At 61.8% G+C, this 23,702-nt stretch overlaps 1 protein-coding gene across 1 annotated transcript; it reads left to right on the plus strand.

Annotated features, from left to right (window-relative positions):
* Positions 1-488: 488 nt before the first annotated feature.
* Positions 489-23,683, plus strand: STXBP1 (syntaxin binding protein 1). The gene is made up of 19 exons (XM_059828960.1): positions 489-515; positions 12,362-12,411; positions 12,565-12,646; positions 13,381-13,457; positions 13,681-13,759; positions 14,117-14,220; positions 15,081-15,229; positions 15,651-15,735; positions 15,934-16,064; positions 16,479-16,586; positions 16,703-16,763; positions 17,390-17,455; positions 17,642-17,722; positions 17,859-17,997; positions 18,212-18,321; positions 18,503-18,604; positions 19,884-19,969; positions 20,285-20,439; positions 23,347-23,683. The coding sequence occupies exons 2-19, from the start codon at positions 12,367-12,369 to the stop codon at positions 23,427-23,429; spliced, it is 1,743 nt and encodes a 580-aa protein (XP_059684943.1). The 5' UTR covers positions 489-515; positions 12,362-12,366; the 3' UTR covers positions 23,430-23,683.
* The last annotated feature ends 19 nt before the right edge of the window (positions 23,684-23,702 follow it).

Genomic DNA, 23,702 nt, shown 5'->3' on the forward strand with positions numbered 1-23,702 from the left:
GGGGTGCTGCGTGCGGGGGGGTGCTGGGTTCGGGGGGGGGGGGTGCTGGGTGCGGGGGGGTGCTGGGTGCCGGGGGGGGGTGCTGGGTGCCGGGGGGGGATGCTGGGTTCGGGGGGGGTGCTGAGTGCCCGGGGGGGTGCTGGGTGCGGGGGGGTGCTGGGTGCCAGGGGGCGCTCCGCGGCGGCGGGCGGGCGCTGCGCTGCGCTGCGCTGCGGCGCGGGGCGGGGCGGAGTGACGCGCGTCCCGCCCCCCCCGGCCCTCCCCTCCGCGCAGTCAGCTGAGCCCCGCCGCGGCCGCCGGAGCCCGCCGCCCCCCGCCCCCCGCCCGTTCTCCCCCCCCTTCCCTCCCTCCGCATCCTTGCGCCGCCCGGCGCTGCGCCCGCCGCCCGCAGCCTCGCCCGGCTGGGTGTGCGTGTGTGCGCCCCCCCCATACCCTTCCCCAGCCGCTGCGGACCCCCCCCCGCCCCCCCCCCGGAGACATGGCCCCCATCGGACTCAAGGCTGTGGTGGGAGAAAGTAAGATCCGCGTCCGGCCGCGCTACTTGCGCACCCCGCGGGGGGGGGGGCTGAAACTGCCCGGGGGGGTGTGAAACAACCCAGGCTCCGGCTCCCCTTTTCTGGGGGGGGGGGGCGCGCTGCGGATGCGAAATACGGACCCTCGGGGCGGCATCAGCGCCCGGCGGGGCGGGGGGGGGGCGGGACACCCCCGTGGGGCAGCGGCAGGACGGGGGGACAAGCCGGCCCGGGGGGCTGGGGGGGGGGGATCGGGGCTTGCTGTCTCCCTCCGGGGTTTATTTATTTATTTTTTTTGGGGGGGGTGTTGGGGCTGTTGGGATTTTTCTGCAGTGCTGAGGGGAGGGGAGGAGAAGGGGGGGCGGTGGAAAAAGGAGGGGGGGTAAAGAGGGAAGCGCTCGTGTCTTTCCCCCCCCCCGCCTCTGGCTCCTAAACGACCGGGGGAAAGCCCGATCGCCCCCCCCCCCCCGCCCATATCGGGGGGGTCTGAGCCCGGGGAGGGGGCCCGGGGGGGCCCGGGGATGACCGGCTGTGCAGAAACCCGCCCCCCCCGCGGTGCCAGGCCGGGCGCCTCTCGGCTTTGTCCGCAGCAAACCCCGCTGGAACGGGGAGGGGTGGGGGGGGGTTTAGCGTTGTGATTATCATTTTCCCGGAGGTGACTTCGCTCCCCTGCTCCCGGGGCGGCCGGGTGGACCCCCCCAAACCCCCCCCCCGGGCATTTCTGCGCCCCGCCGGGCTATTTCTGGCCGCCGGGCTGCGGGGCGGGCGGGGGCAGGGAGCAGCCCCGCTTCGCTTCCTCCTCCCCGGCTGTTGCGAGATGATATTGTCAACGGCTTCATGGCGGGGGGGGGGGGTATTCTCCAAAATGCCCGGGGCTGGAGCGGGGCGGGGGGGCGGCTCCCTTCCCCCTAGCAAAATTAAAGCGAAAACCTCCGCATTAAAAAAAAAATAATTAAAAAAAAAAATAACTAAACCGGGAGGAATGACGGCAGGAACCGGCGGAAACTTCCCCCGGGCTCCCCGCAGCCATGAAAAGCCTTTCTCCTCCCTCCCCGCTCCTCCTGCGCGATTTATTTCCGTGGCATCGTGGCAGCCGCGTCTCTTTTTTTTTTTTTTTTTTCTTTTTTTTTTTTTTTTTTTTCGGGAGGGAGCGGTTAGTGTGTAATCTGGGGTGGGGGGGCCGTGTGTGTGCGTGTCCGTGGGTGAAATCCCCGCGGGTGGGGTGGCTCCGGCGGCCGCCGCGTTGTGCGGTGAAACCCTCCCGCACAGGCTGCAGATGGTGCGGCCGGGGCTGGTGGTGTGATCGGGTGGGTGGTGATGTGAAGGGGGGGGGGATACCCCCCCGGATTGATGTCCCTGCTTTGTTCCCAGTCGTCACCTGCCCCGGAGATGGGGGGGCTGCGCCATCCCTTCACCCCCCCAACCCTTACTGGGCACCCTGGGGTGCTGCATTGGGGGTTAGAGCCCAGCCAGCTGCAAAATGAAAGGGTGAAGGCAGGGAAATGCCCCGGTGTTTCTCTGCTGCAGCATCAGCTTTGGGGAAGGGGGAGGCTGGCTCTTGTGTTTTCCTTGGTTTTCTTTTTGGGGGGGTGGCTGCTCGCCTCCGGGGTGGGGAGAGGGGCTGCACCCAGCCCAGCCGGGCAGGGTGCAGGGGGGAAGCTGGACCAGCCACCCACCCACCCCCAGGCAGGGCCCCATCCAGCTCATCCAGTGCCTTCGCTAAAGAGGGGACAGAGACCAGCGCCACTGCGTGTCCCTTATTTTCATTCATTGTTTCTGCGCTGAAATAGGCTGGGAGAGAGCGCGCGCACACACACACACACACACACACACAGAGGTTCAAGGCAGCATCATGGAAATCTGGCTCAATCCTTCCCTTCAGGGTTTAATAACAAACCGCTCTGTTCTTCCCTGAAAAATATCATTCCAGGCTGAAGATGATAACTGGTAGCTGGGCATCAGTGCCGTAGCGGGGCTACCGGGGACGCGTGGGTGTCTGGAAGGAGAGCGCAGGGTTTGTGCAGGCAAAATGCTGCATAGGAGCGGGGACGGGGCCCTCGGAGGAGCACCCTGCGGGGTCCAGCCCTCCCCTCCCACCGGGGCTCAAGGTGCTCCTCAGACAGCCGTGGGAAGCTCCTGGTCTTGGTGGATCAGCTCCTGCCTTCAGGTGCTGTTTTCAGCCGGAGCTGCTCCCCCAGAGCTCGGACCAGTCTGCGGGGTACCCAGACCTCCCCCTTTCCTGGGCACCAATGCGGCTAGCACAAGATTTCCCTGGCTCGCCCTCACTGCGCCAGCCTGCTCTCGGGTGGGGATTCCCCTGAGGTTTATCTGCAGGAGAAGATGTTTGCTCATAAGGAGCAAGAGGTCGGAGCCTGGGGCTGGCCCTGGGGCAGGCTGTCTCTGCTGGGCTCCCTCCCGAGGAGGGAAGGATGCTGCCGCGTTGCCATGGCTCGCTCCGCCAGGCCCCCCCTCTCCGGAGCTGCATTCTGCCCTGGCTTCCCTCCAGACCCGGATTATTCTCCTGACCAGCTGGTGCCATAACAAGACAGGTTTTGGAGGTCCCTGGCGAGGTGGGACGAGGTGGGCAGGGGGACGGGGTGGGTGAGCGTTGCAGGAGGTGGGCAGAACCGGATTGTCACCCCCCCAGAGCCATGGGGTGCATGCTGGGGGGGGCTGTCCCTGCGCCTCCCTGCAGTATCCAGCACCGATGGCTGCGTCCCTCCAGGACTCGCTTTCATCTGACCGGGATGGGAGCCGAGCGCACTCGGCCCTGGAGGTGATGCCCGAGGACCAGGTCCTCCTGGTCTGTCTTCTGCTCCCTCTGTGGCCACCTCCCAGGGAACCCCACTGGAGAACCAGTCGCTTTGCTGTGGTGCTGGTTAGAAAAATCTCACCCAAGCGTGGGAGCTGGTCCCACCTCTGAGGACACCCATCCCCAAATCTTCATCTAACCCCCCACGACATGGACATTCCTCCCATCTTCTCTTGCCCAAGGGCCTCCTTGGATCTTCTCAGGGCATTCTGCCCGGAGCTTCCCCTGCCCAGCCCGGTCCCTGCTCTCCTGCAGCACCCTGCAGTGGAGAGGAGGAGGAGGAGGAGGCTGGGTTTACTTCATTGAACCATCACCAGCGAGGCAGGACCCGCCACGCTGCAGGGGTGACACCTGTGCAGTGCCTGCCACCACGGTGGGCCGGTGCAAGACATGTAGCTGGAGCATACGGAGGCGATACCCATGTGGGGTCTGAAACCCCCTGGACCCCTTCACCTGCAAGAGAAGAGAAACCTCCCCAAGGGCTTCCTTTTGCCCATGTCACTGTCGCAGACAGATGGGAGAAGCGGAGCAGCCCCGGGATAAGGGAGCGTCCTGCTCCCTTCCAGAGACAGCAAGAAGAACACCTTTCCCGCTGGACACCAGCTGATCCTCCCACGGAGCATCCCTGCCTATACAGCCTCCCGCAGAGCTGACCTGTGCCCGGGTGCCTGCCTGCCAGGGCCACACCGGGGAGCCCCACGCTTAAATCCCGCCTGGACGAGGTCGGACGGGCCCTCAGCGCCCATGTACAGCAGTCACTGCTGTACCGTGTCACTCAGTGTCCCCCTCTGTACCCCTCGAGGGTCCACCCCTGCCTGGCCCGCGCCGGGACATGGTGACTCAGTGACCCAGGCTCATGCTGAGCTGCAGGTGCTGTGCTGCACCTCCAGGACAGGGAGGAGGCACAGGCAGGGCTGCCGGCCCGCTGCCAGCCTCGGGGCACAGCCAGGGGCCCCGGGGACCTGCTGCCAGGTTGCGGGTGCATGACTCACCCCAGCGGCTTGGGGCACCTCACTGCTCCCACCAGCCCTTTGCTGAGGGCACAGGGAGACCTTGAGGGCTGGATGCTGCTCGTTGAGGATGCTCCGAGCCCATCTCAGGACCCGGGGTACGAGGCTTGTGTGCTGCCCCACAGTCAGGTCCGGCAAGGTCTCTGCCAAGCAGAGGAAGAGGAGGCAGCGAAGGGCGCAGGGCTGGCTGGTCCTGGTGGGACCGTTGCAGGGATGCACATTGCATCCTCCTGCCTTCACGGGGGCAGAGCCTCCAGCCCTGCCATGATCTCAGCGTGCCGGTGAAGTGGATGGGTGAGGAGGAGAGGGTCTCTGTGTCCTGTCCCCCATGGGTGGGAGCAGACCCTGAAGCCAGTCGCTTCCTGGGCAGCCCGCCCTCCCCATCCCCAATGCCGGGGAGTCCTGAGGGCGGTCTGGTGCCGCCTGCCCGATGTGTGGGTATAGGAATGGGCGCTTGGCAAAGCCTCTGCTGGGGCCTTTAGCCCTGTCACCAGGGTGTTTCACCTCCAATGTCAGCTCTGAGTTGGAAAAGATTGAAAAAATATATGCAGAATTCAGGGCTCTTTTTCCCACACAGTGCAGAGCAATTTCAGTCTCCAAACCACGGTCTACACCAGGGGCTGAGAAATACTTGCCTGTATGTGACTGTGGAAGGTTACCAAGAATGACAAACCTCACTTTGGCAGCTCTACATCCACCCACCGGTGTCTGCATGTGCGAGAAGGTTGAAAAAGCCACTGACGTAGAGGACTTGGACTCTTTCCCTCTTAAAAAAAAAAAGAAGAAAAGTAAGGTCTGGGTCGAATTTCCCCTGCACCTCTCAGGAAAAATGTCCCAGGAGAGACTCCCTCCCTCTTCCCACAAAATCAACGCATTTAAAAAGAGAATCATCATCACATGGCTTTTAGTTGCACGCTGAGAAGCAGATGCTGCGTCCACCAACTCACGGTGCGGGAAGGAACTTGGCTCTTGTGTTTTGGAGAGTGCAAAAATAGATCAGGCTGAAGGTGCATTAATTTGTGGGCTTCCACATTGCCCATATACACACACAAACACATGAATGTGTACACACACACGTTGACACGTGTGCTATAGGGTCATTCATGGAGCCCACCAGATGGTTTGACCTTGTGCCCCTAAGGGAGCAGCAAAGACCACTCAGAGTTGGACCAGTTCAGCTGCACGTCAGCTGCCCTCCATCCCATCCCCACCATCTGCGTGCGCACGGGGGACCAGCCCAGCCTGGATTCCCACCGAGCCGAGCCTGAAGAGCCCCAATTTGTTGGTGTTTTGCTCCCTCTTGGTTCAAGGCAGAGAAGAACCAGCTCAGAAAGTCATGGCCACACGTGGAGGAGAGAGCGACTTACCCCTGGGAGAGGGTCACCTCCCCTCCGGGATGCTGTGACACCCCATGCATGCTGTCCTGCTGCGGGAAAGCTCTTGGCTCCTCTTGACACCAAAGCACTGCCGACGTTGGCTACACCAACAGCACCTGCAGCCACCGACAGCCAGGTACAGCGTCTCTGCTGGGGATGGAAACACCTGGTGGAAGAGGACAAGCGTTAGTGAAGGGTGATGCCTTCAACAGGGACCTGACGTGGTCTGTGGCCCATTGACTCTGCTCAGATGAAGAAGCTCTGCTCAATTCCCAGATCCTTGTGCAGACCCGAGGAAACTGTGCCAGGAGTGATCCCACAGTGAAAATCTGTGTGAATTTTACCCCATTTCTCCAGTGTAGTCAATGAGAGCGACTCGTGGGCGTGATCATGCATTTCATTTCCCTTATTTCTTTTTGGGTGTGTTACAAAATTTCTAAGGAGTTCAAGATCTCCGGGTCTCTGTCCTCCTTCTCTCTAGGCTGTGCAGGTTTCCCATGGTTTTGGCTGGCAGGTATAAATACGTACATCCTTCCCGAGAGCAGTGCAAATAGGAAAAAGAGGAATTAATCACAGGTTACTATGATTACCGTGACTAATCCTCGAAGCTAGAGCCCCAGCAGCAATGCAGCGCTGCGTGGCTCCCCAGAGTAGCACAAATACTGCTCGGTGTGGCTTCGACACGTGGCGTGTTTCACCAGCGGCCATGAGGGAGACGTGCGGTGCTGCTCTGTATGTGAAAATATCAAAGTTCACCTCATCCGGGGTGGGGGGGAAAGGATGAAGCTGAGCCTGGGCAATTCTGCCCATGCAGGACTTAGTGCAGCTGGACGGCACCTGGGTTGCACCGATAGCAGGTTCCTACGTGAGGACCGTGTCCTCCAGAAAGGCTGAGGTCTTCCAGGTGGGCACCAGAAATAATCCAGTGAGAAAAATAGGTGTTCAAGACACAGACTCCTGGAGGGGAGATGGTTTGAGATTTGCTTGGTTTATGGACACAGTGGTGTTCAGACTCAAAGCATCCCTGAGGTGGCTCTTAGCCGCGCGGAAGGGCATCATCAGCTGGGCTTTGCCTCCTGTAGATGAAGTTGTTCTCTATGTCCTGAATGGGGTTGATGGCCTCCCTGCTGTCCTCTGGTCCGTGAAGCCTATTTTATTGGGGACTGCTTGGGGATGGTACGCTGGCACCTAGAGATCCCCGACTGAGGATGTTCAGAGGTAGATACTGCTCCGCTACATTCGAACGTGGTTTTATCTATGTAACATTCACACTGTCTTAGGCAATTAGTTAATGAACCAGCAAAAAAGCAGTTGCCAAGCCAACCCAAAGCCAAACATCTTCGTCTCGGAGATGCAGTGTGACAGCTTTTTAAGAGAAGTGGGTCTCGAGCAAACCTCACTATGGATTTTTGTGATCCGGCTCTCCGGAGCTGCTCTGGGATTTTGGATCCCAAAACAGAGGACGTGTGAGGAGAGTGAAAGGACTGAGCCCTGCCTGGGACAGGGAAAAGCCTCTGGTTAGGCCCACCCATCTCCTGTAGGATCTTGGGCAATCCCTACAGCCTGTTGCCCATCCATAAAGCAACTCCATCTTCCCTTACCACATCAGGCCAAGGTGTGCAGCTCATGAAGTCCTGGGACGTGGCAGCACAGGAGCATTTCTGAGCAGCAGGAGTTTGGCTTCCTGCATTGCTCCAGGAGCGAAGGGCTTGGCCATCGCTGCTGGCACAGGCCAGGCTCAGGTCAGCACTAGAGCAGAAATATCCCCCGGCTGCAGCATCCCTCGCCTGTCCTGGTGCTCCAGGCTGGGCTGGTGGCCAGGACAAGGTTTTACCGCTTCCACTCACCGGTGGAGGTCAGGGCTGCTCGTTAGGTTTCAGGCTCTTTCTGAAGCAGGATAACGGGCTTGGGGCATCCCAAGACGAGTTTGTCTCAGCGCAGGCAGCACTCGGTCACAGCTTTGTTAGTGCGGGCACAAGCGATGGCAGGGTTGGTCCCTCTTCCCCCAGAACCAGTTGGAGACATGGGGCTGGTTGCTTTTGCCATGAGCAAGCGAGGCAAGGCAGGCTTGGAGAAAGGCTGCCTGGCCAGCTCGGTATAAATCATGCGGGCTAAGCCTCTTGGAGTGACGTATGGGCTTGAGTCCTACTAGGCCACCGTGTCACCAGCTTCTGGCCCTGCTTGAAGACAATGCAGTGGGTCATTTTCATGCCATGTGTCACCCCGAGAACAAGCCTAACTGCAGCTGCTGGGCTGGTGGTGGTTGCTCTCAAGCATGTCATCTGCATGAGTGCACTTTTAGGACCGTATTAGTCAAGAGTGCTGGAGGTCCTCCGTTCGTAGGTGAGATGTGCTTCCTTGTCCGTAGGTGCTGATGTTGTCTCTACGTTGGAGGATAAATCCAGAGCTGTCTGTATTGTCTGTTCTCGGTAGAAATTGTAATTAAAATTCTTCCAGCCTGAAGGAAACAGATGCAACGTGGTAGGTCCAGACAAGCCAAGTGTTGAAGGCGCTGGATGAGACATGCGTACGCATTTTTCCCCTGAAACCTGGTTTATCTCCAAGATGAAAAGCTTGACTGTGAGCGTCACCAACTGACGTTAGAGCCCAAAAGCTCTGGCTGGCCAGACCATTTGGGGACACAGGCTGATACATCCGACCCGCCAATGCAGGGACATGAGAGCACCGCTTCCCGGGAGGCATCCAGGCTTGACTTGAGGACCTCGGGGAATGGAGGAGCTACCGTTTCCCCGGGGAGTATCTTGCTGATCCTGTAACACTCCCTGAGTGCAGAATTGGCTCAAGGATGCCTTACCTGGCATTACTCATCCTGGATAGCTTGTATGCGCTGGCATCCCGTCTCCTGGTTAGACGTGCCCTTGCCAGAGATGCTGCTTAGAAATTGCCCTGCTCTGAGGACGGGTCTGGGCACCTTCTCAGCTCTGGCCCTGGCCAAGCCCTCGGTACTTTGTTCGTCCCCGTGCCCTCACCTCCCACCTGGCAGCCCCAGCGCTGCAACGGGTAGTGCCCCGGGAGCCCCTCTGCTGCTGGGATGCCGGTTGGGAAGGGCAGTGTATTGGGCTAACAGGGATCGCCTGGCGTCACCAGACCCACCAAGAGGTGACATGCTGCTGGTGCCCAGCAGTAAACACAAGGTCCTCTTTCAGCAATGCCTGGGGACCTCCCTGCTCCTTGACAGGGTGCGGGCAGTACCCACCTTCTGCCCAGCTTCCCAGACACAGCAACACAGAGAGCATCACAGCCCCAGCTCCTCTGCTAGCAGCCACGTCAGCCAGAACAGCCCCAGGGAGCAGCTGTACCCTGTTGGACTGTAGCTTTTGACCTCAAAATCCCCTTTCCGTGCCAGCCCTGGCCACCCACAGCATTTAGTGTTGCCCTCTTGGTCCACCCAAGTACTAACAGACCTCTTTTCCCTAACCTGAGGGGTGCAAGGACAGCAACGGTTTCTGCAGGGACACCTGGGAGGTGCAGGTCATGGCCACGTCTCCTCCAAACAGGACACTGTAATCTCAAGCTTTTGCTCGGGTTTGTGTCTCATGCCCTCCCGTGCTTTGCCAGGGCTGCGGAGCATCTTTGGAGGATGCTCTGTGGTTCTGCCTCTTTCCCCACCTTGCCTGGGCTGTGAGCTGGCTCTGGCAGCCGGTGGCAGAGCAGACCTGGAGGCTACTTAACTTTGCAGACAGATCTGACCCATGGTGAAGGCAGGAGAGGACATGGGTTTAGGGAAGGGCTGTGCCTGGCTGCAGCCCAGGCACAGGGCAGCTCTGCAGCAGGCTGGGAGCAGGGCTGGCCCCCGGTGCCGATGGGGGCCCGTCTCTGATCGGGAGATGGACGCCTTAAAACCACAAAGCTCAGAGCAGTCACCTTCCGAGGTGCCCAGTTTCTGCTCTGGGATGCCCATCTCGGTGCCGGGATCAGGCCAGGGGACACGACGGCACATTTGGCACTGGGAGGTGCACGGCGGGGCAGACGCTCCCCCCCTCGCACGCATCCAGCTGAACCCACACGTATGCAGAACAGAGTCCCCACAAAGCCAGGCTCTGAGGACAAAATGTCCCCTGCAGCGGCTGCCCTGGTGAGGAGCAGGTTGGGGCTGGCCGAGGCAGCTCCTCAGGGAGCTTTTTTCGGGCTCCCCTGCCCCGGATCCCCGTCCCCCACTTGCCGCAGCAAACAGAGGGTGCCGGGAGCACCGCGCCAGCCAAGCCGCAGGAGCCTTTGCACCGACGGCACCGTCCCCTGGGCCCCAGGACGCTCGTTCCCAGCCTCCTTCCTTCCCCTCCCGGCCCCGGAGCAAAGTGGTATTTTCATCACAGGGGCAGGATTTCTTTCCGGCTGCTCACAGCCAGACCCTGACGCCTTCCCGGCCGGTATCGCCGCCCGGCACGTGGTGCACCGCCACGGCCCCCCGTGCTTTACTCCCCGTCGTTAGCAATGGAGGTTGTGGGTGTGGGATGGAGGGCGTGTGCGTGCTGCCTTGTAAACAGCACTGTTGTTCCTGGATCCTTGCTCCGGGGAAGGAGCCAAACGTGAGTAATGAAAGGAGGAGGAGGGATACGCTGGCATCCCGCCTTCCCAGCCCCTCTCCCGCACCAGCGAAGGACCAGGGAGCAGAACCCGGGGACACTGCCCGCAGTGGAGGACAATTCCCGGTTCACATTTTTGCCGTGTGGGTGACCTGGATTTGGGCGGGCAGTGCACATGGGTGCAAGCAGCAGCCTTTCCCCACCGGCAGCGCCCAGCTCAGGCACTGACAGGGTACAGACCCGACCCCAGCTGTACCCAGTCACCCTCCATCCCCTCCCCATGGCCCAGAGATGCCCCGCACCCCCTTTACCGATGGAGAGGCTGGGGGATGTGACCAAGGGCAGGCAGGACCTCGAGTTCATGGCCAGCATCTTTCTGGGGCTCTCCTGAGGTAGAGATGTCTCTGGGAAAGAGGTGGATGTGCAGCTGTAGGAACTGCTGCCTCCAAGTTTCACAGCAGGACACACAGACCAGCAGTGCCCACAGGCTCCCAGTTTATTCCTGCTGGCACCAGTCCCCACCCCAGTGCCATGGCTCTGAGCCCCGCGGGCAGCCCAGGGGGTGTTACAGCCTCACTCAGCCTGTGAAATCCCCGCGGGGTGTTTGGATGGTAGCATGGTGAATGAGCCCAGCAGCGTGGGGAAACCACAGGGAACATCACCCTGGGGGGCCGGGGCTGAGCCGAGCCTGGCAGGGCCCCTCCGCTCTCCCGGCGAGGATGCTCCATGCGGCACAGGGTGGCTGTGAGGCCCCGGCCAGCCCCGAGCTGCTCGTACCCGTGCAAATCCCCAGCGGGTGGGAGAGCTGGGAATATTGGGTGGTTTGCCTGAATTCAGCATCACCCAAAAGCAGGAGTTTCTAGGGCTGGGTGCTCCCAGGGCAGTCCCCTCTGCATACCTTCCTCAAGCCTTGTTCTAAAAAAGGGACAAATTTGGGCCCCAAACTGCCCCACAGAAACCCAAATTGAGCTTTACCTGGGGGACCAGCACCCTTGGGGTCACTCCAGCAGGGGAAGGGTCCCCAGGCTGAGGCTGGCAGGGTGACAACCTCGACAACGGGCTCCCCTCACCTCGCGTGTTTTCCGATTTAGAAACATTTCTTAATTGGGTTTTAATTGGGCATTTCCATCCCTGTCCCTGGGACCAGAGGGTCAGAGCAAAACCCTCCAGGGGAGAAAGCCACGGAGAAGCACTGTGCAGAGGACAGGGCGCAGCCGCTCACGGACGCAGACTCTTTCCCTTGGGCTCAGCCGGACAGTTCCCCGGCATGTCCCGGCTCTGCGAGGGGCCATACACCAGGGTAAAAAGGGGACCTTCAGGGTCTTGGGGGCACCTCATGTCCCTCAACACTCATGTTTAGACAGCACGTGTGTCTGGCAGGAGGGCAAGTCCCTGTTCTGGTGAGGCTCAAAACCACCCTCCTGCAACCCAGCCTGAAAAGGTGACGTCCCCGTCCCGCTGCTGCGGCCACCTCCTCACACGGCCTTAACCTCCACCCCACGGGGAGCAGCCCGCAGGCTGGACCGGGGCAGAAGTGGGGTGTCTGTGCCTGGCAATATGGGTGCAGGGTGGCCCCAGCCCCGAGGGGTCCCTGGGGTGCAGGGGGACCCGCGGGTGCTGCCATCCCAGCCGGTTGTGTAAGCCCAGCAGCCGCGGGAGGCGAAAGGGGATTGCGGGGGATTACAAGGAACAGGCTCAGGCTGCTTGATTCTTGTTTCTAAAAGGAGCTCTTAAGCTGCTGTTGTTTTCCCGGCGCTTTGGATTAGGGCCGAGACGTGTGGGGTGGCTCCCAGGCTCCCCAGAGGGACCCCCCGACCCTCCGCCAGCTCACAGCTCCCCACCAGCGTGGACTCCATCTGTTAGTGCCAAGCACGAGAGAAAAACAGGGCTGGGGGGTGACCGCCCCTTCCTGGGTACCCCAAAACCACCCCCCATCTCCTCCCCACATCCCCGGGAAAGGCACGGGGGGAGCGGGGCTCGCTGTGGCCCCACACACGGGTGGGGGGTTCGGTGCCCCCGGCGCAGAGTCTGCTGCTGCCGACAGGCCCCGGGGTGCTACGGGGGGGACTTGGGGTGCTCATCCCCGCCCGCACTCCCTCTTTTGCAGAGATTATGCATGATGTGATCCGGAAAGTGAAGAAGAAGGGCGAATGGAAGGTGAGCGCCAAACCCCGGGGGGGCCAGGGGAGGAGGAGGGTGGGGAGGAGGAAGCAGGGAAGGGGGTAGGTGTAGGCAGGGAGCACCCAAGGGTGGGGAAGGGCAGTTCCCTGGCTGCCCACCGTGCCCCCAGCTCACAGCCCCTCTCCCCAGGTGCTGGTGGTGGACCAGCTCAGCATGCGCATGCTCTCCTCCTGCTGCAAGATGACCGACATCATGACGGAGGGTATAACGAGTGAGTACCGGGTCCCAGCCGTCTCCCGCAAACCTCACTGTAGGAAGGGCAAAACCTCCCTCTGTACCAGGGGACCTGCAACGGCATCCCCGGGCTGGCACAAACCAGTCGAGGCGGCGGCACGGCCCCCACCCAGCCCCATCCCACTTGGGATGGAGACACGCTACCTCCCGTTGCTCATGGACAACAGTCTGGGTGCCAGGCTGATGTTTCACAGCCTCCCTCCTTGCCTGCTGGGGCTGGAGGAGCCCGAACGCCTTTTCTCCTGACAGTATCTCAGTCCGAGGAAGAGACCAGGTGTTATTTTATGTCAGTCCTATAAATAGCTCCCTACAGCGCTCCGAAAAGAGAAGGAAACCCCAGGCCATGCGTCGCGAGGTGTTCGGGGCGGCGGGGGTTTGCCCCAGCCCGGGTACCACCAGAGCATCGCCCCCGGGCAGTCCCCTCCAGCGGAGGGACGTGAGAATAAACCAATGCAACAGCAGCACAGGAGCAGACAAAGCCACCGCCCCCCCTCCCTGGACCTTGCCAGGCACCCACGCACCCGCAGCGGGGCACCGTGGGGCTGGGATGGGGTGGGGACAGCCCCTGCCCCAGCTCCCGGGTGGGCAGGGGATGTTTTGGACACAGAGGGGTTGGCAGGGCTGGTCCTGTGCTGCCGTGGGGTATCCAACAACCCCGCGTAGCCGAGTGCCCGTGCCCGTCCCTGCCACAGCCCCTGTTTTTCCCCCCAGTCGTGGAAGACATCAACAAGCGCCGGGAGCCGCTGCCCAGCCTGGAGGCCGTCTATCTCATCACCCCCTCCGAGAAGGTGAGTACATGGGGCGCGGGGGCATGGCCTTTGGCTGGGGGGAGGCAGAGGGATGCCCACCCTGGGGTGGCATCTTGGCTCCAGCGAGGCCAGCGGTGCCGCCGGGGCGGTGGCCCAGAGGTGCAGAGCTTCCCCCATGCCAGGAGGGAGGACCCTGGGTGACCCTGCCGAGATGCCCGCGGTGCCACCCTGCCCAACCCAGCTGGTCCCTTATCTCTTGCAGTCCATCCACTCCCTCATCAACGACTTCAAGGATCCCCCCACCTCCAAGTACAGAGCTGCCCACGTCTTCTTCACTGACTGTGAGTACCTGGGGGTCACGGCTCCCACCCCATTGCCTGGGCACCCCAGACCCCCAGCTCCCCACTGACACCTCCCAGGCAGGAGAGAAGGAGAAAGAGCAAACCGTGGGGTGACAGCCCCCTCCTGCCCATGGCACTGGGCGGCTGCAGGCGCAAGCGGGTGGGTTGCATCACCTGCTCCCAAAGGGACAGCCGCATCCCTGCACCCCAGGGCAGGCACTGCAGGCAGCCAGCCCTCCTCCGAGAAAGCAGCGGCGGAGAGGGAAAGTCCCGGTCACTAAAACCCATGCAAGCAAGGGGGGATGGAGAGATGCTGGGATGCTGAGCGCTACCCTCCTCCTCCTCCTCCTCTTGTAGCCTGCCCCGATGCCCTCTTCAACGAGCTGGTGAAATCCCGCGCTGCCAAGGTCATCAAAACCCTGACGGAGATCAACATTGCCTTCCTCCCCTCTGAGTCCCAGGTGAGGCCGGGCTGGGGACTGTCCCAGCTGGGGTGGTCCAGGGGATGGGGCAGCCGTGGGATGCTCCGGGTCCTTCTCCAGCCCATCAGGGTTTGTGTAGGAGCCCCCGAAGCCACCACGCACCCCTCTCCTCCAGCCGGCTCCTTGCCTCCTGCTCCACTTTTCCTCCCTGTCTCCTTCGATTACTTCTCGGGGCTGAGCCGCCGCGGGGGATTTAGCGGGTGCCGTGCCTTGGCCCCATGCCGGCAGCCGCATTGGCTGGCTCTGAGCCCCCCCGGCACGGCCCCCAGCCAAGGGCACTGGGGAGCCAGCCCTGTGCCATCCACCCCTGCCAGGGACATGGGGACAAGGGGAACAGAGGGGTACAGATGGCATGGGACCCGCTTGGTGCCATTAACCCTTCAAGCTGCAGCATTTCTGGGGAGAAAAAACAGGTGGAAGACGAACTGTTGGCATCCCCACATGCAGCCAAGTTGGCTTCTGGTCTTTACTGGTGGCACGGCCAGGGAACAGTGTGTCCCCACTCATCCCCAGGTCTCTGGTTCCCTGCCTAGGAGCAGGTGACTGCTGCGGGCAGGGGGTCTTCTGCCTCCTCTGCTCACCCTGGGGGGGCTACATGTGGGTAGGGACCGGGCCATGGAGCTGGGGAAGGCATCAAGGTCCAGAGCTGGCAGCCAAAAGCCCAAGAGATGCCCCGAGCATCACTGAGCTCTGGCTGCCCGGTCCCAGGCTTGGCTGGGGACCTTCGTCTGGGGTTGCACCTGGTTTCCAGACCCACCGGGGTGTCCTGCGGGGCTGCTCTCCTCCGGACATCTCCTGCAGCGCATCCCCTCTAACCTCCCTCCTGCTGCACCTCCCAGGTTTACTCCCTGGATTCAGCCGACTCCTTCCAAAGCTTTTACAGCCCCCACAAGGCCCAGATGAAGAACCCGATCCTGGAGCGCCTGGCAGAGCAGATCGCCACGCTGTGTGCCACGCTGAAGGAGTACCCGGCCGTGCGGTACAGGGGGTAAGGGCAGCGCAGTCGGCACCCCCCCCCCAGGGACCTGCCCTCTGCCCCCGCAGCGCAGCGGAGCTGGGGCCATGCCGAGCACGGGGCGTGGATGAGGCCATGCTGTGTCTGGTGCTGGTGAGGGCGTGGGGATGGAGGAGATGGTGGGACAGACAGACATCCATGCTCAGTGTAAAAACAGGCTCAGACTTGAAGATGCTCTGGGGAGCGGCAGGGGTTGGGACCCTAAATTCCAAGTGGCACCAAAGCAAAGCAGAGCACCCCAAGGAGAGATGGAAATGGGCAACAAAACCTGCTCAGGTCCCCGCTCTCCCATGAGCCAAGGACACTGCACAGGGAAACCAGCAGCTCCTCCCCATCCCATGCTGGCGAGAGCCAGCCGCCCCGGGGAGCTGACCTCTCCTCCTGCCTTCTCCAGGGATTACAAGGACAATGCCATGCTGGCGCAGCTCATCCAGGACAAGCTGGATGCCTACAAAGCTGACGACCCCACCATGGGTGAGGTGAGCAGTGACGGTGCCGGCAGCCCTGGGGGAGGACGCTCGCGTGATGCTTCACTCCTAAAGTCCCGCTCGAGCTCTGCCACGCGGCAGTCGCAGACCCTGAGCGGGGACCCTGAAACAGCCCCGGCTTCTCCCGACTGCCTGCGGGGCTGGAGGAGCCTCCGGCCCCGCTGCTGACTGCTCCCCCCGGCTCTGCAGGGTCCGGACAAGGCTCGCTCCCAGCTCCTCATTCTGGACCGCGGCTTTGACCCTGCTTCCCCCGTGCTGCACGAGCTGACCTTCCAGGCGATGAGCTACGACCTCCTGCCCATCGAGAACGATGTCTACAAGTGAGTGCGGCACTGCTGTCCCCGCGACCCCCATGGCCCCCACGAGCCCAGCCCTTGAGCAGGAGTTGGAAGCTCAGCTGTGAAGTCTGAGCCTCAGCATCCTTCCATCCGTCACACGTCATCGGTTGGGAGAAACCGTTCCTGCCTGCAGCCTGGCAGGCGTCATGGGCAGGATTGATGCAAAAGGGGCTTTTCTAGCCTTCAACCCTTGGCCCCTTCCCAAGATTTAGCAGTTGAAGGGGCACAAGAAGGTGAGACGTGAAACAGAGTTGAAATAACTTCACCCTGCTGCTGGCAGAGCCAAGAAGAGGCCCCGTGTCCCCCCATCTCCCTAGAGCCCAGGCAGCGAGGGGACCACGTGCCTGCCCAGCCCCATCCCCACCATGACGCCCCCCCCCCCCGTCCTCTTCCCAGGTACGAGACGAGCGGCATCGGGGAAGCCCGGATTAAGGAAGTTCTCCTGGACGAGGATGATGACCTGTGGGTCACATTGCGCCACAAACACATCGCCGAGGTGTCCCAGTGAGTGTTCCTGCGGGCGGTTTGCCAGCTGGGTGGGACATGGGCTCAGCATTGCCACCCACTCCGCTGCTAGGGTCCCCTCCCCGCTGACGGCTGTGCCCTCCTCCTCTCCCCAGGGAGGTGACCCGGTCCCTGAAGGAGTTTTCTTCGAGCAAGAGGATGAACACAGGCGATAAGGTGACCTGACTGCGCCCCCCGAGCTGGGGACGGGCACCTGGGGGGCTTGGCCACAGGCTGGCACATGGTGGAGCGTCCTTGGGACGCCCCACGGGGATCTCTGCAAAGGGCCAAGGGTGCTCTAGTCCCTGACCGGGGGAGATGGCTGTGGCATGCCAGCCCTACACCCAGCGCTGGGGAAACAGGGTGCCTTGGGAGGGCACCGCACAACGCGGGTCAGTTTGCCCCTGGCACAAGGTCCGTGCACCTCCCGCAGCGGCTGCCTCCGACCCTGGGCAGTTCCCTTGCGGAGACCCTGAGTCGATGGCAGTGAAGGGACCCCAGTGGGAATAGGATGTAAAAGTGGTCAGAAGCTGAAAGCACCATCTCAGCCTCAGCCAAGCACGCGGGTGTCCCAGAGGAAGGTCCTGGGGGGATTTCTCCCCTTGACACTCCAGTTTGCAGAGCTGCAGACCCCCTCCCTGCCCCTCGACCACAGCAGAGGAGACCCGGCAGTGCCCAGGCAGGCATCACCAAACCCCGCAAGGGGCTCGCATGGGGACAGAAGTCCTTGGCAGGGTCATCCCCTCCCTGCTCACGGTCCCTAAGTCGCCAAGGGTGAGTGACCGTGTCCCCTTCCCTCGCAGACCACCATGAGAGACCTGTCCCAGATGCTGAAGAAGATGCCACAGTACCAGAAGGAGCTCAGCAAGGTACGAGGGAGGGGGGGAACGTCTGTGCAGAGTGGCTGGTGCTGAGCCCACCCAGGAGGCGGGTGATGGCAGCTCTCCTCAGAGGGTCCCTGTCCGCGGGCGGGGGCTGAGGCTGGGGTGGTGGCACGGGGACCTTCGGCTGCTGCCAGCACTGCAAGGGTGACTGCGCCGCTCTTGTCCCCCCAGTACTCGACCCACCTGCACCTGGCTGAGGACTGCATGAAGCACTACCAGGGCACGGTGGATAAGCTCTGCAGAGTCGAACAGGTACCGGCTCCCCCAGCCCCACATCCCCCCCCCTCTTGCCCCATCCCTGTGGGGACAGCTGGGGCTGGCAGCTCTTGCCCCACAGCTCAGCACTGAGCCATGGGTTGAGAGGTGATAAGCACGTGCGTTTCCGCAGGACCTGGCTATGGGCACCGATGCTGAAGGCGAGAAGATCAAGGACCCCATGAGGGCCATCGTCCCCATCCTGCTGGATGGGAACGTCAGCACCTATGACAAGATCCGCATCATCTTGCTCTACATCTTCCTGAAGAACGGTGAGGAGGACACCTGGGCAGGGGTGGGCAAGACATGCAGGCGGGTCCGGGTGGCAAACAGCTCAGGGGTTGGCCAAGATAAGCCGGATGGAAAAGCTCAGCCCTGTCTTCCTGACCACCACCAGGCCAGGTGTCCTGTGGTGACAATGGAGGGGCCGTGTTCCCACTGGGAGTCATTTCTCAGGAGGACACCATCTCCCTGTTGCATTTCCAGGTATCACTGAGGAGAACCTGAACAAGCTGATCCAGCACGCTCAGATCCCGGCAGAGGACAGCGAGATCATCACCAACATGGCCCACCTCGGGGTGCCCATCATCACAGATGTGAGTGCCCACCTCCCGCTCCCCACAGCCCCCCTTGCCCCTCGGAGGGACCATGGCACCCGCTCTGCTACGGCAACCATGTACCCCCCCCCGGGATGCCCCCAGCACCCCTCCGGGGTGGCCCCGGTCCCACCGCCGGAGCCCCCGTGTCTCAGGGTGTCCCTGTGCTCTTTCTGCCCAGTCCACCCTGCGCCGCCGGAGCAAGCCAGAGCGGAAGGAGCGGATCAGCGAGCAGACCTACCAGCTCTCCCGATGGACCCCTGTAATTAAGGACATCATGGAGGTGAGCCAGCAAGGGCAGGGACAGGAGATGGAGCAAGGACCTCAGCACTGCCAGGGAAGGGACCTGCAGAGAGCTGGCTGCTTCCAGCCCAAACGCTGGCACCTCTCCCTGACACGTGCCCTCCAGGCTGCTCACTGCCTGCAGTTGCAACAAGTTTGGGATGTTCTGGGAGGCTTTCCTGGCTCCCATGTGCACGCTGGCCCCAGGTGGGATGCACGGCATCCCTGCGGTACAAAATGCAATAACAAACTGGTTGCTCCTCGTGCCGCACCGTGTGCCACGACGGGCATGGCTGGGTAGCCTCATCACAGCGTTGCCCGCACCCCAGCTGAGCCGGGGGACGGGCACAGTGCCATTCATCCCCGCCCGCAGGCACAGCCGGGTCTGTACCCATGGGAGCTACCCCATGAGCTCTGCGCTTGGATAGCACCAGGCAGAGCCAAAAAGTGATTTTCTCCAGGCACTGCCTTCCTCCCTCCCCACCACCCCTCGAATCGGAGCAGCCTCCTGGGGTTTGCCCAGAGCCAGGGAATCACAGGCACCAATGCTGCTCCCCAACACAGACGTTCCCCACCTGCTCAGACAGTTCCCCACCTGCTCAGACAGACCGACCGACCCTGGAGCCACATTTTGGGGAGGGAGAGATCGATCGCTGCAGTTCAATGCCACCTCTGCTCCCAGACACCGATGACAGGCAGAGCCCAACCTCCCTCCATTTCCAGAAGCACACAGCTTTTGCCTTCCCCTATCACAGCCCATGCAAACCCTCCCAGGACAAGCGGGTTCACACCCAGGGAACCCCCAAACCCCATCCCAGGACCCGAGGGGACTGCACAATGGCATTAACCCTCCACCACTGATGAAAGCAAAAGCAGGTCCCTTACCCCCAGGGCAGATCACAGCCGTGAAGCCTCTGGCTCAGCTCCTATCCCTGAGTGTCCCAGCAAAATGGTTGTGCTTCCCCCTCCCTTACCCTACCTCCACAGACACCCCCAAGCTCAGGGCGAGCCTCACCCCATACCCCGTGCTGCAGGCCCCCCTGCTCTGCCCCTGCCCCACAGCAGCCAAGCACCACCCTCCTCCCCCCAAGTGCACCCTATTACAAGAAGATAGCCAAATTGTTCCAAAAAGTAAGGCTATGCAAATATATGCAAATGAATCCTGACCCAGTTGGGCCAACCCTCCTGGGCACAGCCCTGCAGAGGGGCTCTCAGGCCAGGGGCAGTGCCTGGCTCTTCGCTGACTCCCTCCCCCCCGCCCCGGGGCTCTCTGCCCGCAGGACGCCATCGATGACAAGCTGGACACCAAGCACTACCCGTACATCTCCACCCGCTCCTCCGCCTCCTTCAGCACCACTGCCGTCAGGTGGGTCCCCCCCCGCCCTCCCCCTATACAGAGCACGTATATCACCATCAGCATCCATCCCTCACCTGCCCGGAGGGGCCGTATCCATCAGCAGGTCTGTGAGCTGCTCTGCCGGCATTCAGGCATCCCGTGCCTCAGTTTCCCTACCTGTAACAGTGAGCAGCGCTCGTGGCTGGGAAGCTGGACTTTACCTGCTCTAACAGCAATTTGGAAGCTAATTAACATGTGATTTAGTTAAGATGTGAACCCAGTGCACAGTTTGTTGCCGAGCATCCTCCTACCCATCCTTCATCCCTCTCCTCTTCCTCTCTCTAGTGCCCGCTACGGCCACTGGCACAAGAACAAGGCCCCCGGCGAGTACCGAAGCGGCCCCCGCCTCATCATCTTCATCCTGGGCGGCGTCAGCATGAACGAGATGCGCTGCGCCTACGAGGTGACGCAAGCCAGCGGCAAGTGGGAAGTGCTAATAGGTGAGTGGGAGCCGGGGCTGGACCCTGCGCCCCGTCGCGCTGGCTGCTCATCCCACGCTCCCTCCGCCACCCCGCAAATTCCCGGCTCCAGATGACTGCAGGAGCTGGAACTCTGCAGAAAGGTCTTCTCCTGGTGTCACCCCTGTGTCCCCCCTCCCCAGGGACGGGGTATGTCCCTCCACCCATCCCCATTTTTGCTCTCATTTTTCCTCTCCCTGACTGGTTTTGTTCAGGCAGCTCTCGGGGAAAGGGAAGGGGGTTTTGCAGCTTGAATTGCTCCTGTTGCCCCCATGTTGCACGCTCGTCCTCAGGGTCGTCACAGGGAGAAAAATGAAATAAAGAGGCGTGCAACGCGGCACGCCAACCACGATGTGCACAGTGTATGCAGCAGGAGACGCATTTTGCTCTTCAACATGTGCTGCGTGTCCTGTTGCACATGCAATGCAGCAGGAGATGTGTTTTCCTGCTGCACATGTGCTGCGTGTCCTGTTGCACATGCAATGCAGCAGGAGATGTGTTTTCCTGCTGCACATGTGCTGCGTGTCCTGTTGCACATGCAATGCAGCAGGAGATGTGTTTTACTCTTCCACACATGCCGCATGTCCTGTTGCACATGCAATGCAGCAGGATATGCGTTTTCCTGCTGCACACATGCTGCGTGTGCTGTTGCACATGCAATGGAGCAGATGTGCTTTCCTCTTGCACATGTGCTGCGTGTCCTGTTGCACATGCAATGCAGCAGGAGATGTGCTTTCCTCTTGCACACGTGCTGCGTGTCCTGTTGCACATGCAATGCAGCAGGAGACGTGTTTTCCTCTTCCACACATGCCGCGTGTCCTGTTGCACATGCAATGCAGCAAGCAATATGTTTTTCTCTTGCACACGTGCTGCGTGTCCTGTTGCATGTGCAATGCAGCAGGAGATGCATTTTCCTGTCGCACGTGTGCAACAGGACATGCATTGCGTGCTCAGTCTCAGCACCCCGGCTGTGCTCCTGGAGGAGCCATGGGTCAGGCGTGGAGGACATGATGGAAACCCTGCCAGATGTTAGCAAGGAGCTTTTAGGTCCCCTAAAATTCCCCCCGGGGAAGCACAGCTGGATCCACACCTTGTAAGGCAGGGGCAGGAGCCCCTCACTGTCTCATCTGGTCCCTGGATTCTCACCTGGGGCGCCTGGTAGAGCCTCTCGCCAGCATCTCATCTGCTCCTTGTAGTCCCCTGGGAGCAGCAGCCCCCTCTCCATCACCTCCCGCAGCCCCTGGCCGTGTGCCCCCCTCACCGGACCCACCACCACCGCCCAGCTCCATCCCGCCTCTCGCCCATCTCATCCCGCGTCTCTCCGGGGACCATCCCCCTGCATGCGCCTACGATGCTCCGGGTAGCAACCGCGTCCTTCCTCACCCCAAAAAATGGTGGGGTGGGGGGTCTTGGCGCAGCCGTCAGCCCCGCTCTGTTCTCCCGCAGGTTCTACTCACATTCTCACTCCCACCAAATTTCTCATGGACCTGAGGCACCCCGACTTCAGGGACTCTACTAGGGTATCATTTGAGGATCAGGCTCCAGCAATGGAGTGAGCCAAAGAAACCAAGTAAAGGCAGCTTACTAACGAAAAAGAAACTCTTCCTCCCCGAAGGGTTTTCTTTGATTGTTCTGTTCCTCCTTTCTTTAATTATTATTTTGGGTTTCGTTTCCGTTTGGTTCTCCGATAAGAAAATGCTTGCAGTTCCTCCTACCAGGTGGAAAAGCATCCAGCGCCGCCTCATCATCCCTCTGCCATGTCTCTTGGCCGGACCTGGCCGGCTCCTTCATGCCATGAGTTCCCCCTCGCCGGGGCCGGAGGGGCCAGGGGCGGCGGGTCGGGGGTGTCTGCCTGCCCGGCGGAGGCATCCCGGGGCCGGGCAGGGGGACGGAGCACCCCGGGATGCTGCCCACGGCGGGTGGCCGGAGCGGGGCCGGGGGTTCGGTGCCCGGGGGAGAGCGGGCACACGGTGCAGATGCCAGCGCTTGTCCCGGCTCTGGCTCCTCTCGTTCCCTGGGGTGAAGGCTGGGTGCTGCCGCGACCCCCCCCAGCTCCGGGGTACGACGGGGCTGAAATCCCAAGTCGATGGGAAAGCGCAGGTTTGCTCTCGCGGCGCTTGGTGCCCTTGGCTGGGCAGGAGCCCCCCCGATGTTGCGGACCCCCAAACCCCACGTCGGGGTTTAGCTACCAGCGGTTTTGCCGGCGAGACCCATCGTGGCATCGCCCTGTGCCACTGCCGCCGCGTGTCGGTCCGCGCAGAGCCAGGGAGGCTGCAGGGGTGGCCGGTGGTGTAGAGGGCAGGGACCGGGCTGCGGGCAGCGTGGCTGGGAGCTGCCGCTGGCATCGTGCCGGGGAGCCAGCGAGGAAGGGGCGGCAGAAGGCGAGCGCCCTTTTCCTCCTCCCCTCCCACCCGTCCCCCCCCCGAGCACCCCTTTGACCCGGCCGCGCTCGGTGCAGGCAGGGGAAGAGCCGGGGCACCTGCGGAAGGTCCCTCCGTGCCCGGCTGCTGCCTGCCCGCGCCTCCCGCCCCGGGCACCCCGGTGGCTTTTTGGCCAGTGCCTCCTGCGTCCCCAACAGGTCCAGGAGCCGCGGCACCGGCCACGACACCGCTGCACGGGCACCTCCCGGCCCTCCCATCCCGCCCAGCTCCATACATCTCCTTCATTTCTCCTTTTCTGATCCTTTCCCGTTATCCGTACCCCCCCACAACCTCCGCCCCCATAGACGTACATTTTCTCGCAAGCATTTCCACTGGCGCGCGGGGCCGTCGCCGCCAGGTAAGGCCTCGCCGGGGGGGACCGGGGACAGCGGGGCCGGCGGCCGGGGCGCAATGGGGGCATCCCGAAGCCATCACTGATGCCCCCCCCCCCTTTCCTCTGCCTCCGCAGGGTCCACGCACATCCTCACCCCACAGAAACTGCTGGACACGCTGAAGAAACTCAATAAAACAGAGGAAGAAAGCAGCAGTTAAAAGGAAACGCCGCCACCGACTCGATGCCGAATTCACCTTCCCCGCCGGGCACCCGGCCCGGGGTGCGATCCTGCACCCAGCCCCGCCCGGCCCAGCTTTCTCTCTTGTTCTTGTGTTGACCCCCCCCTCCCCTCTCTCTGCCTTCCCCATCTCATTTTATCCATAGGGAGGGGACAACAGCCGAAAAAGAATATATTAAGAAAAGCGATGCATTGTGTTTAAAAGAGGAAACGAAAAAAAAATCTATATATTTGTAGCTGCAGCTATCCGAAC

The sequence above is a fragment of the Gavia stellata genome, chromosome 24, assembly GCF_030936135.1.
Source record: "Gavia stellata isolate bGavSte3 chromosome 24, bGavSte3.hap2, whole genome shotgun sequence".
Classification (NCBI taxonomy): domain Eukaryota; kingdom Metazoa; phylum Chordata; class Aves; order Gaviiformes; family Gaviidae; genus Gavia; species Gavia stellata.

Excerpts from the sequence above, each read along its gene's own strand:
- STXBP1 (XM_059828960.1), top strand. The coding sequence starts at position 12,367 with ATGCATGATGTGATCCGGAAAGTGAAGAAGAAGGGCGAATGGAAG. Across the intron at positions 17,723-17,858 it reads AGCTCTGCAGAGTCGAACAG|GACCTGGCTATGGGCACCGA; the intron begins GTACCGGCTCCC and ends GCGTTTCCGCAG. Across the intron at positions 18,605-19,883 it reads TAATTAAGGACATCATGGAG|GACGCCATCGATGACAAGCT; the intron begins GTGAGCCAGCAA and ends CTCTGCCCGCAG.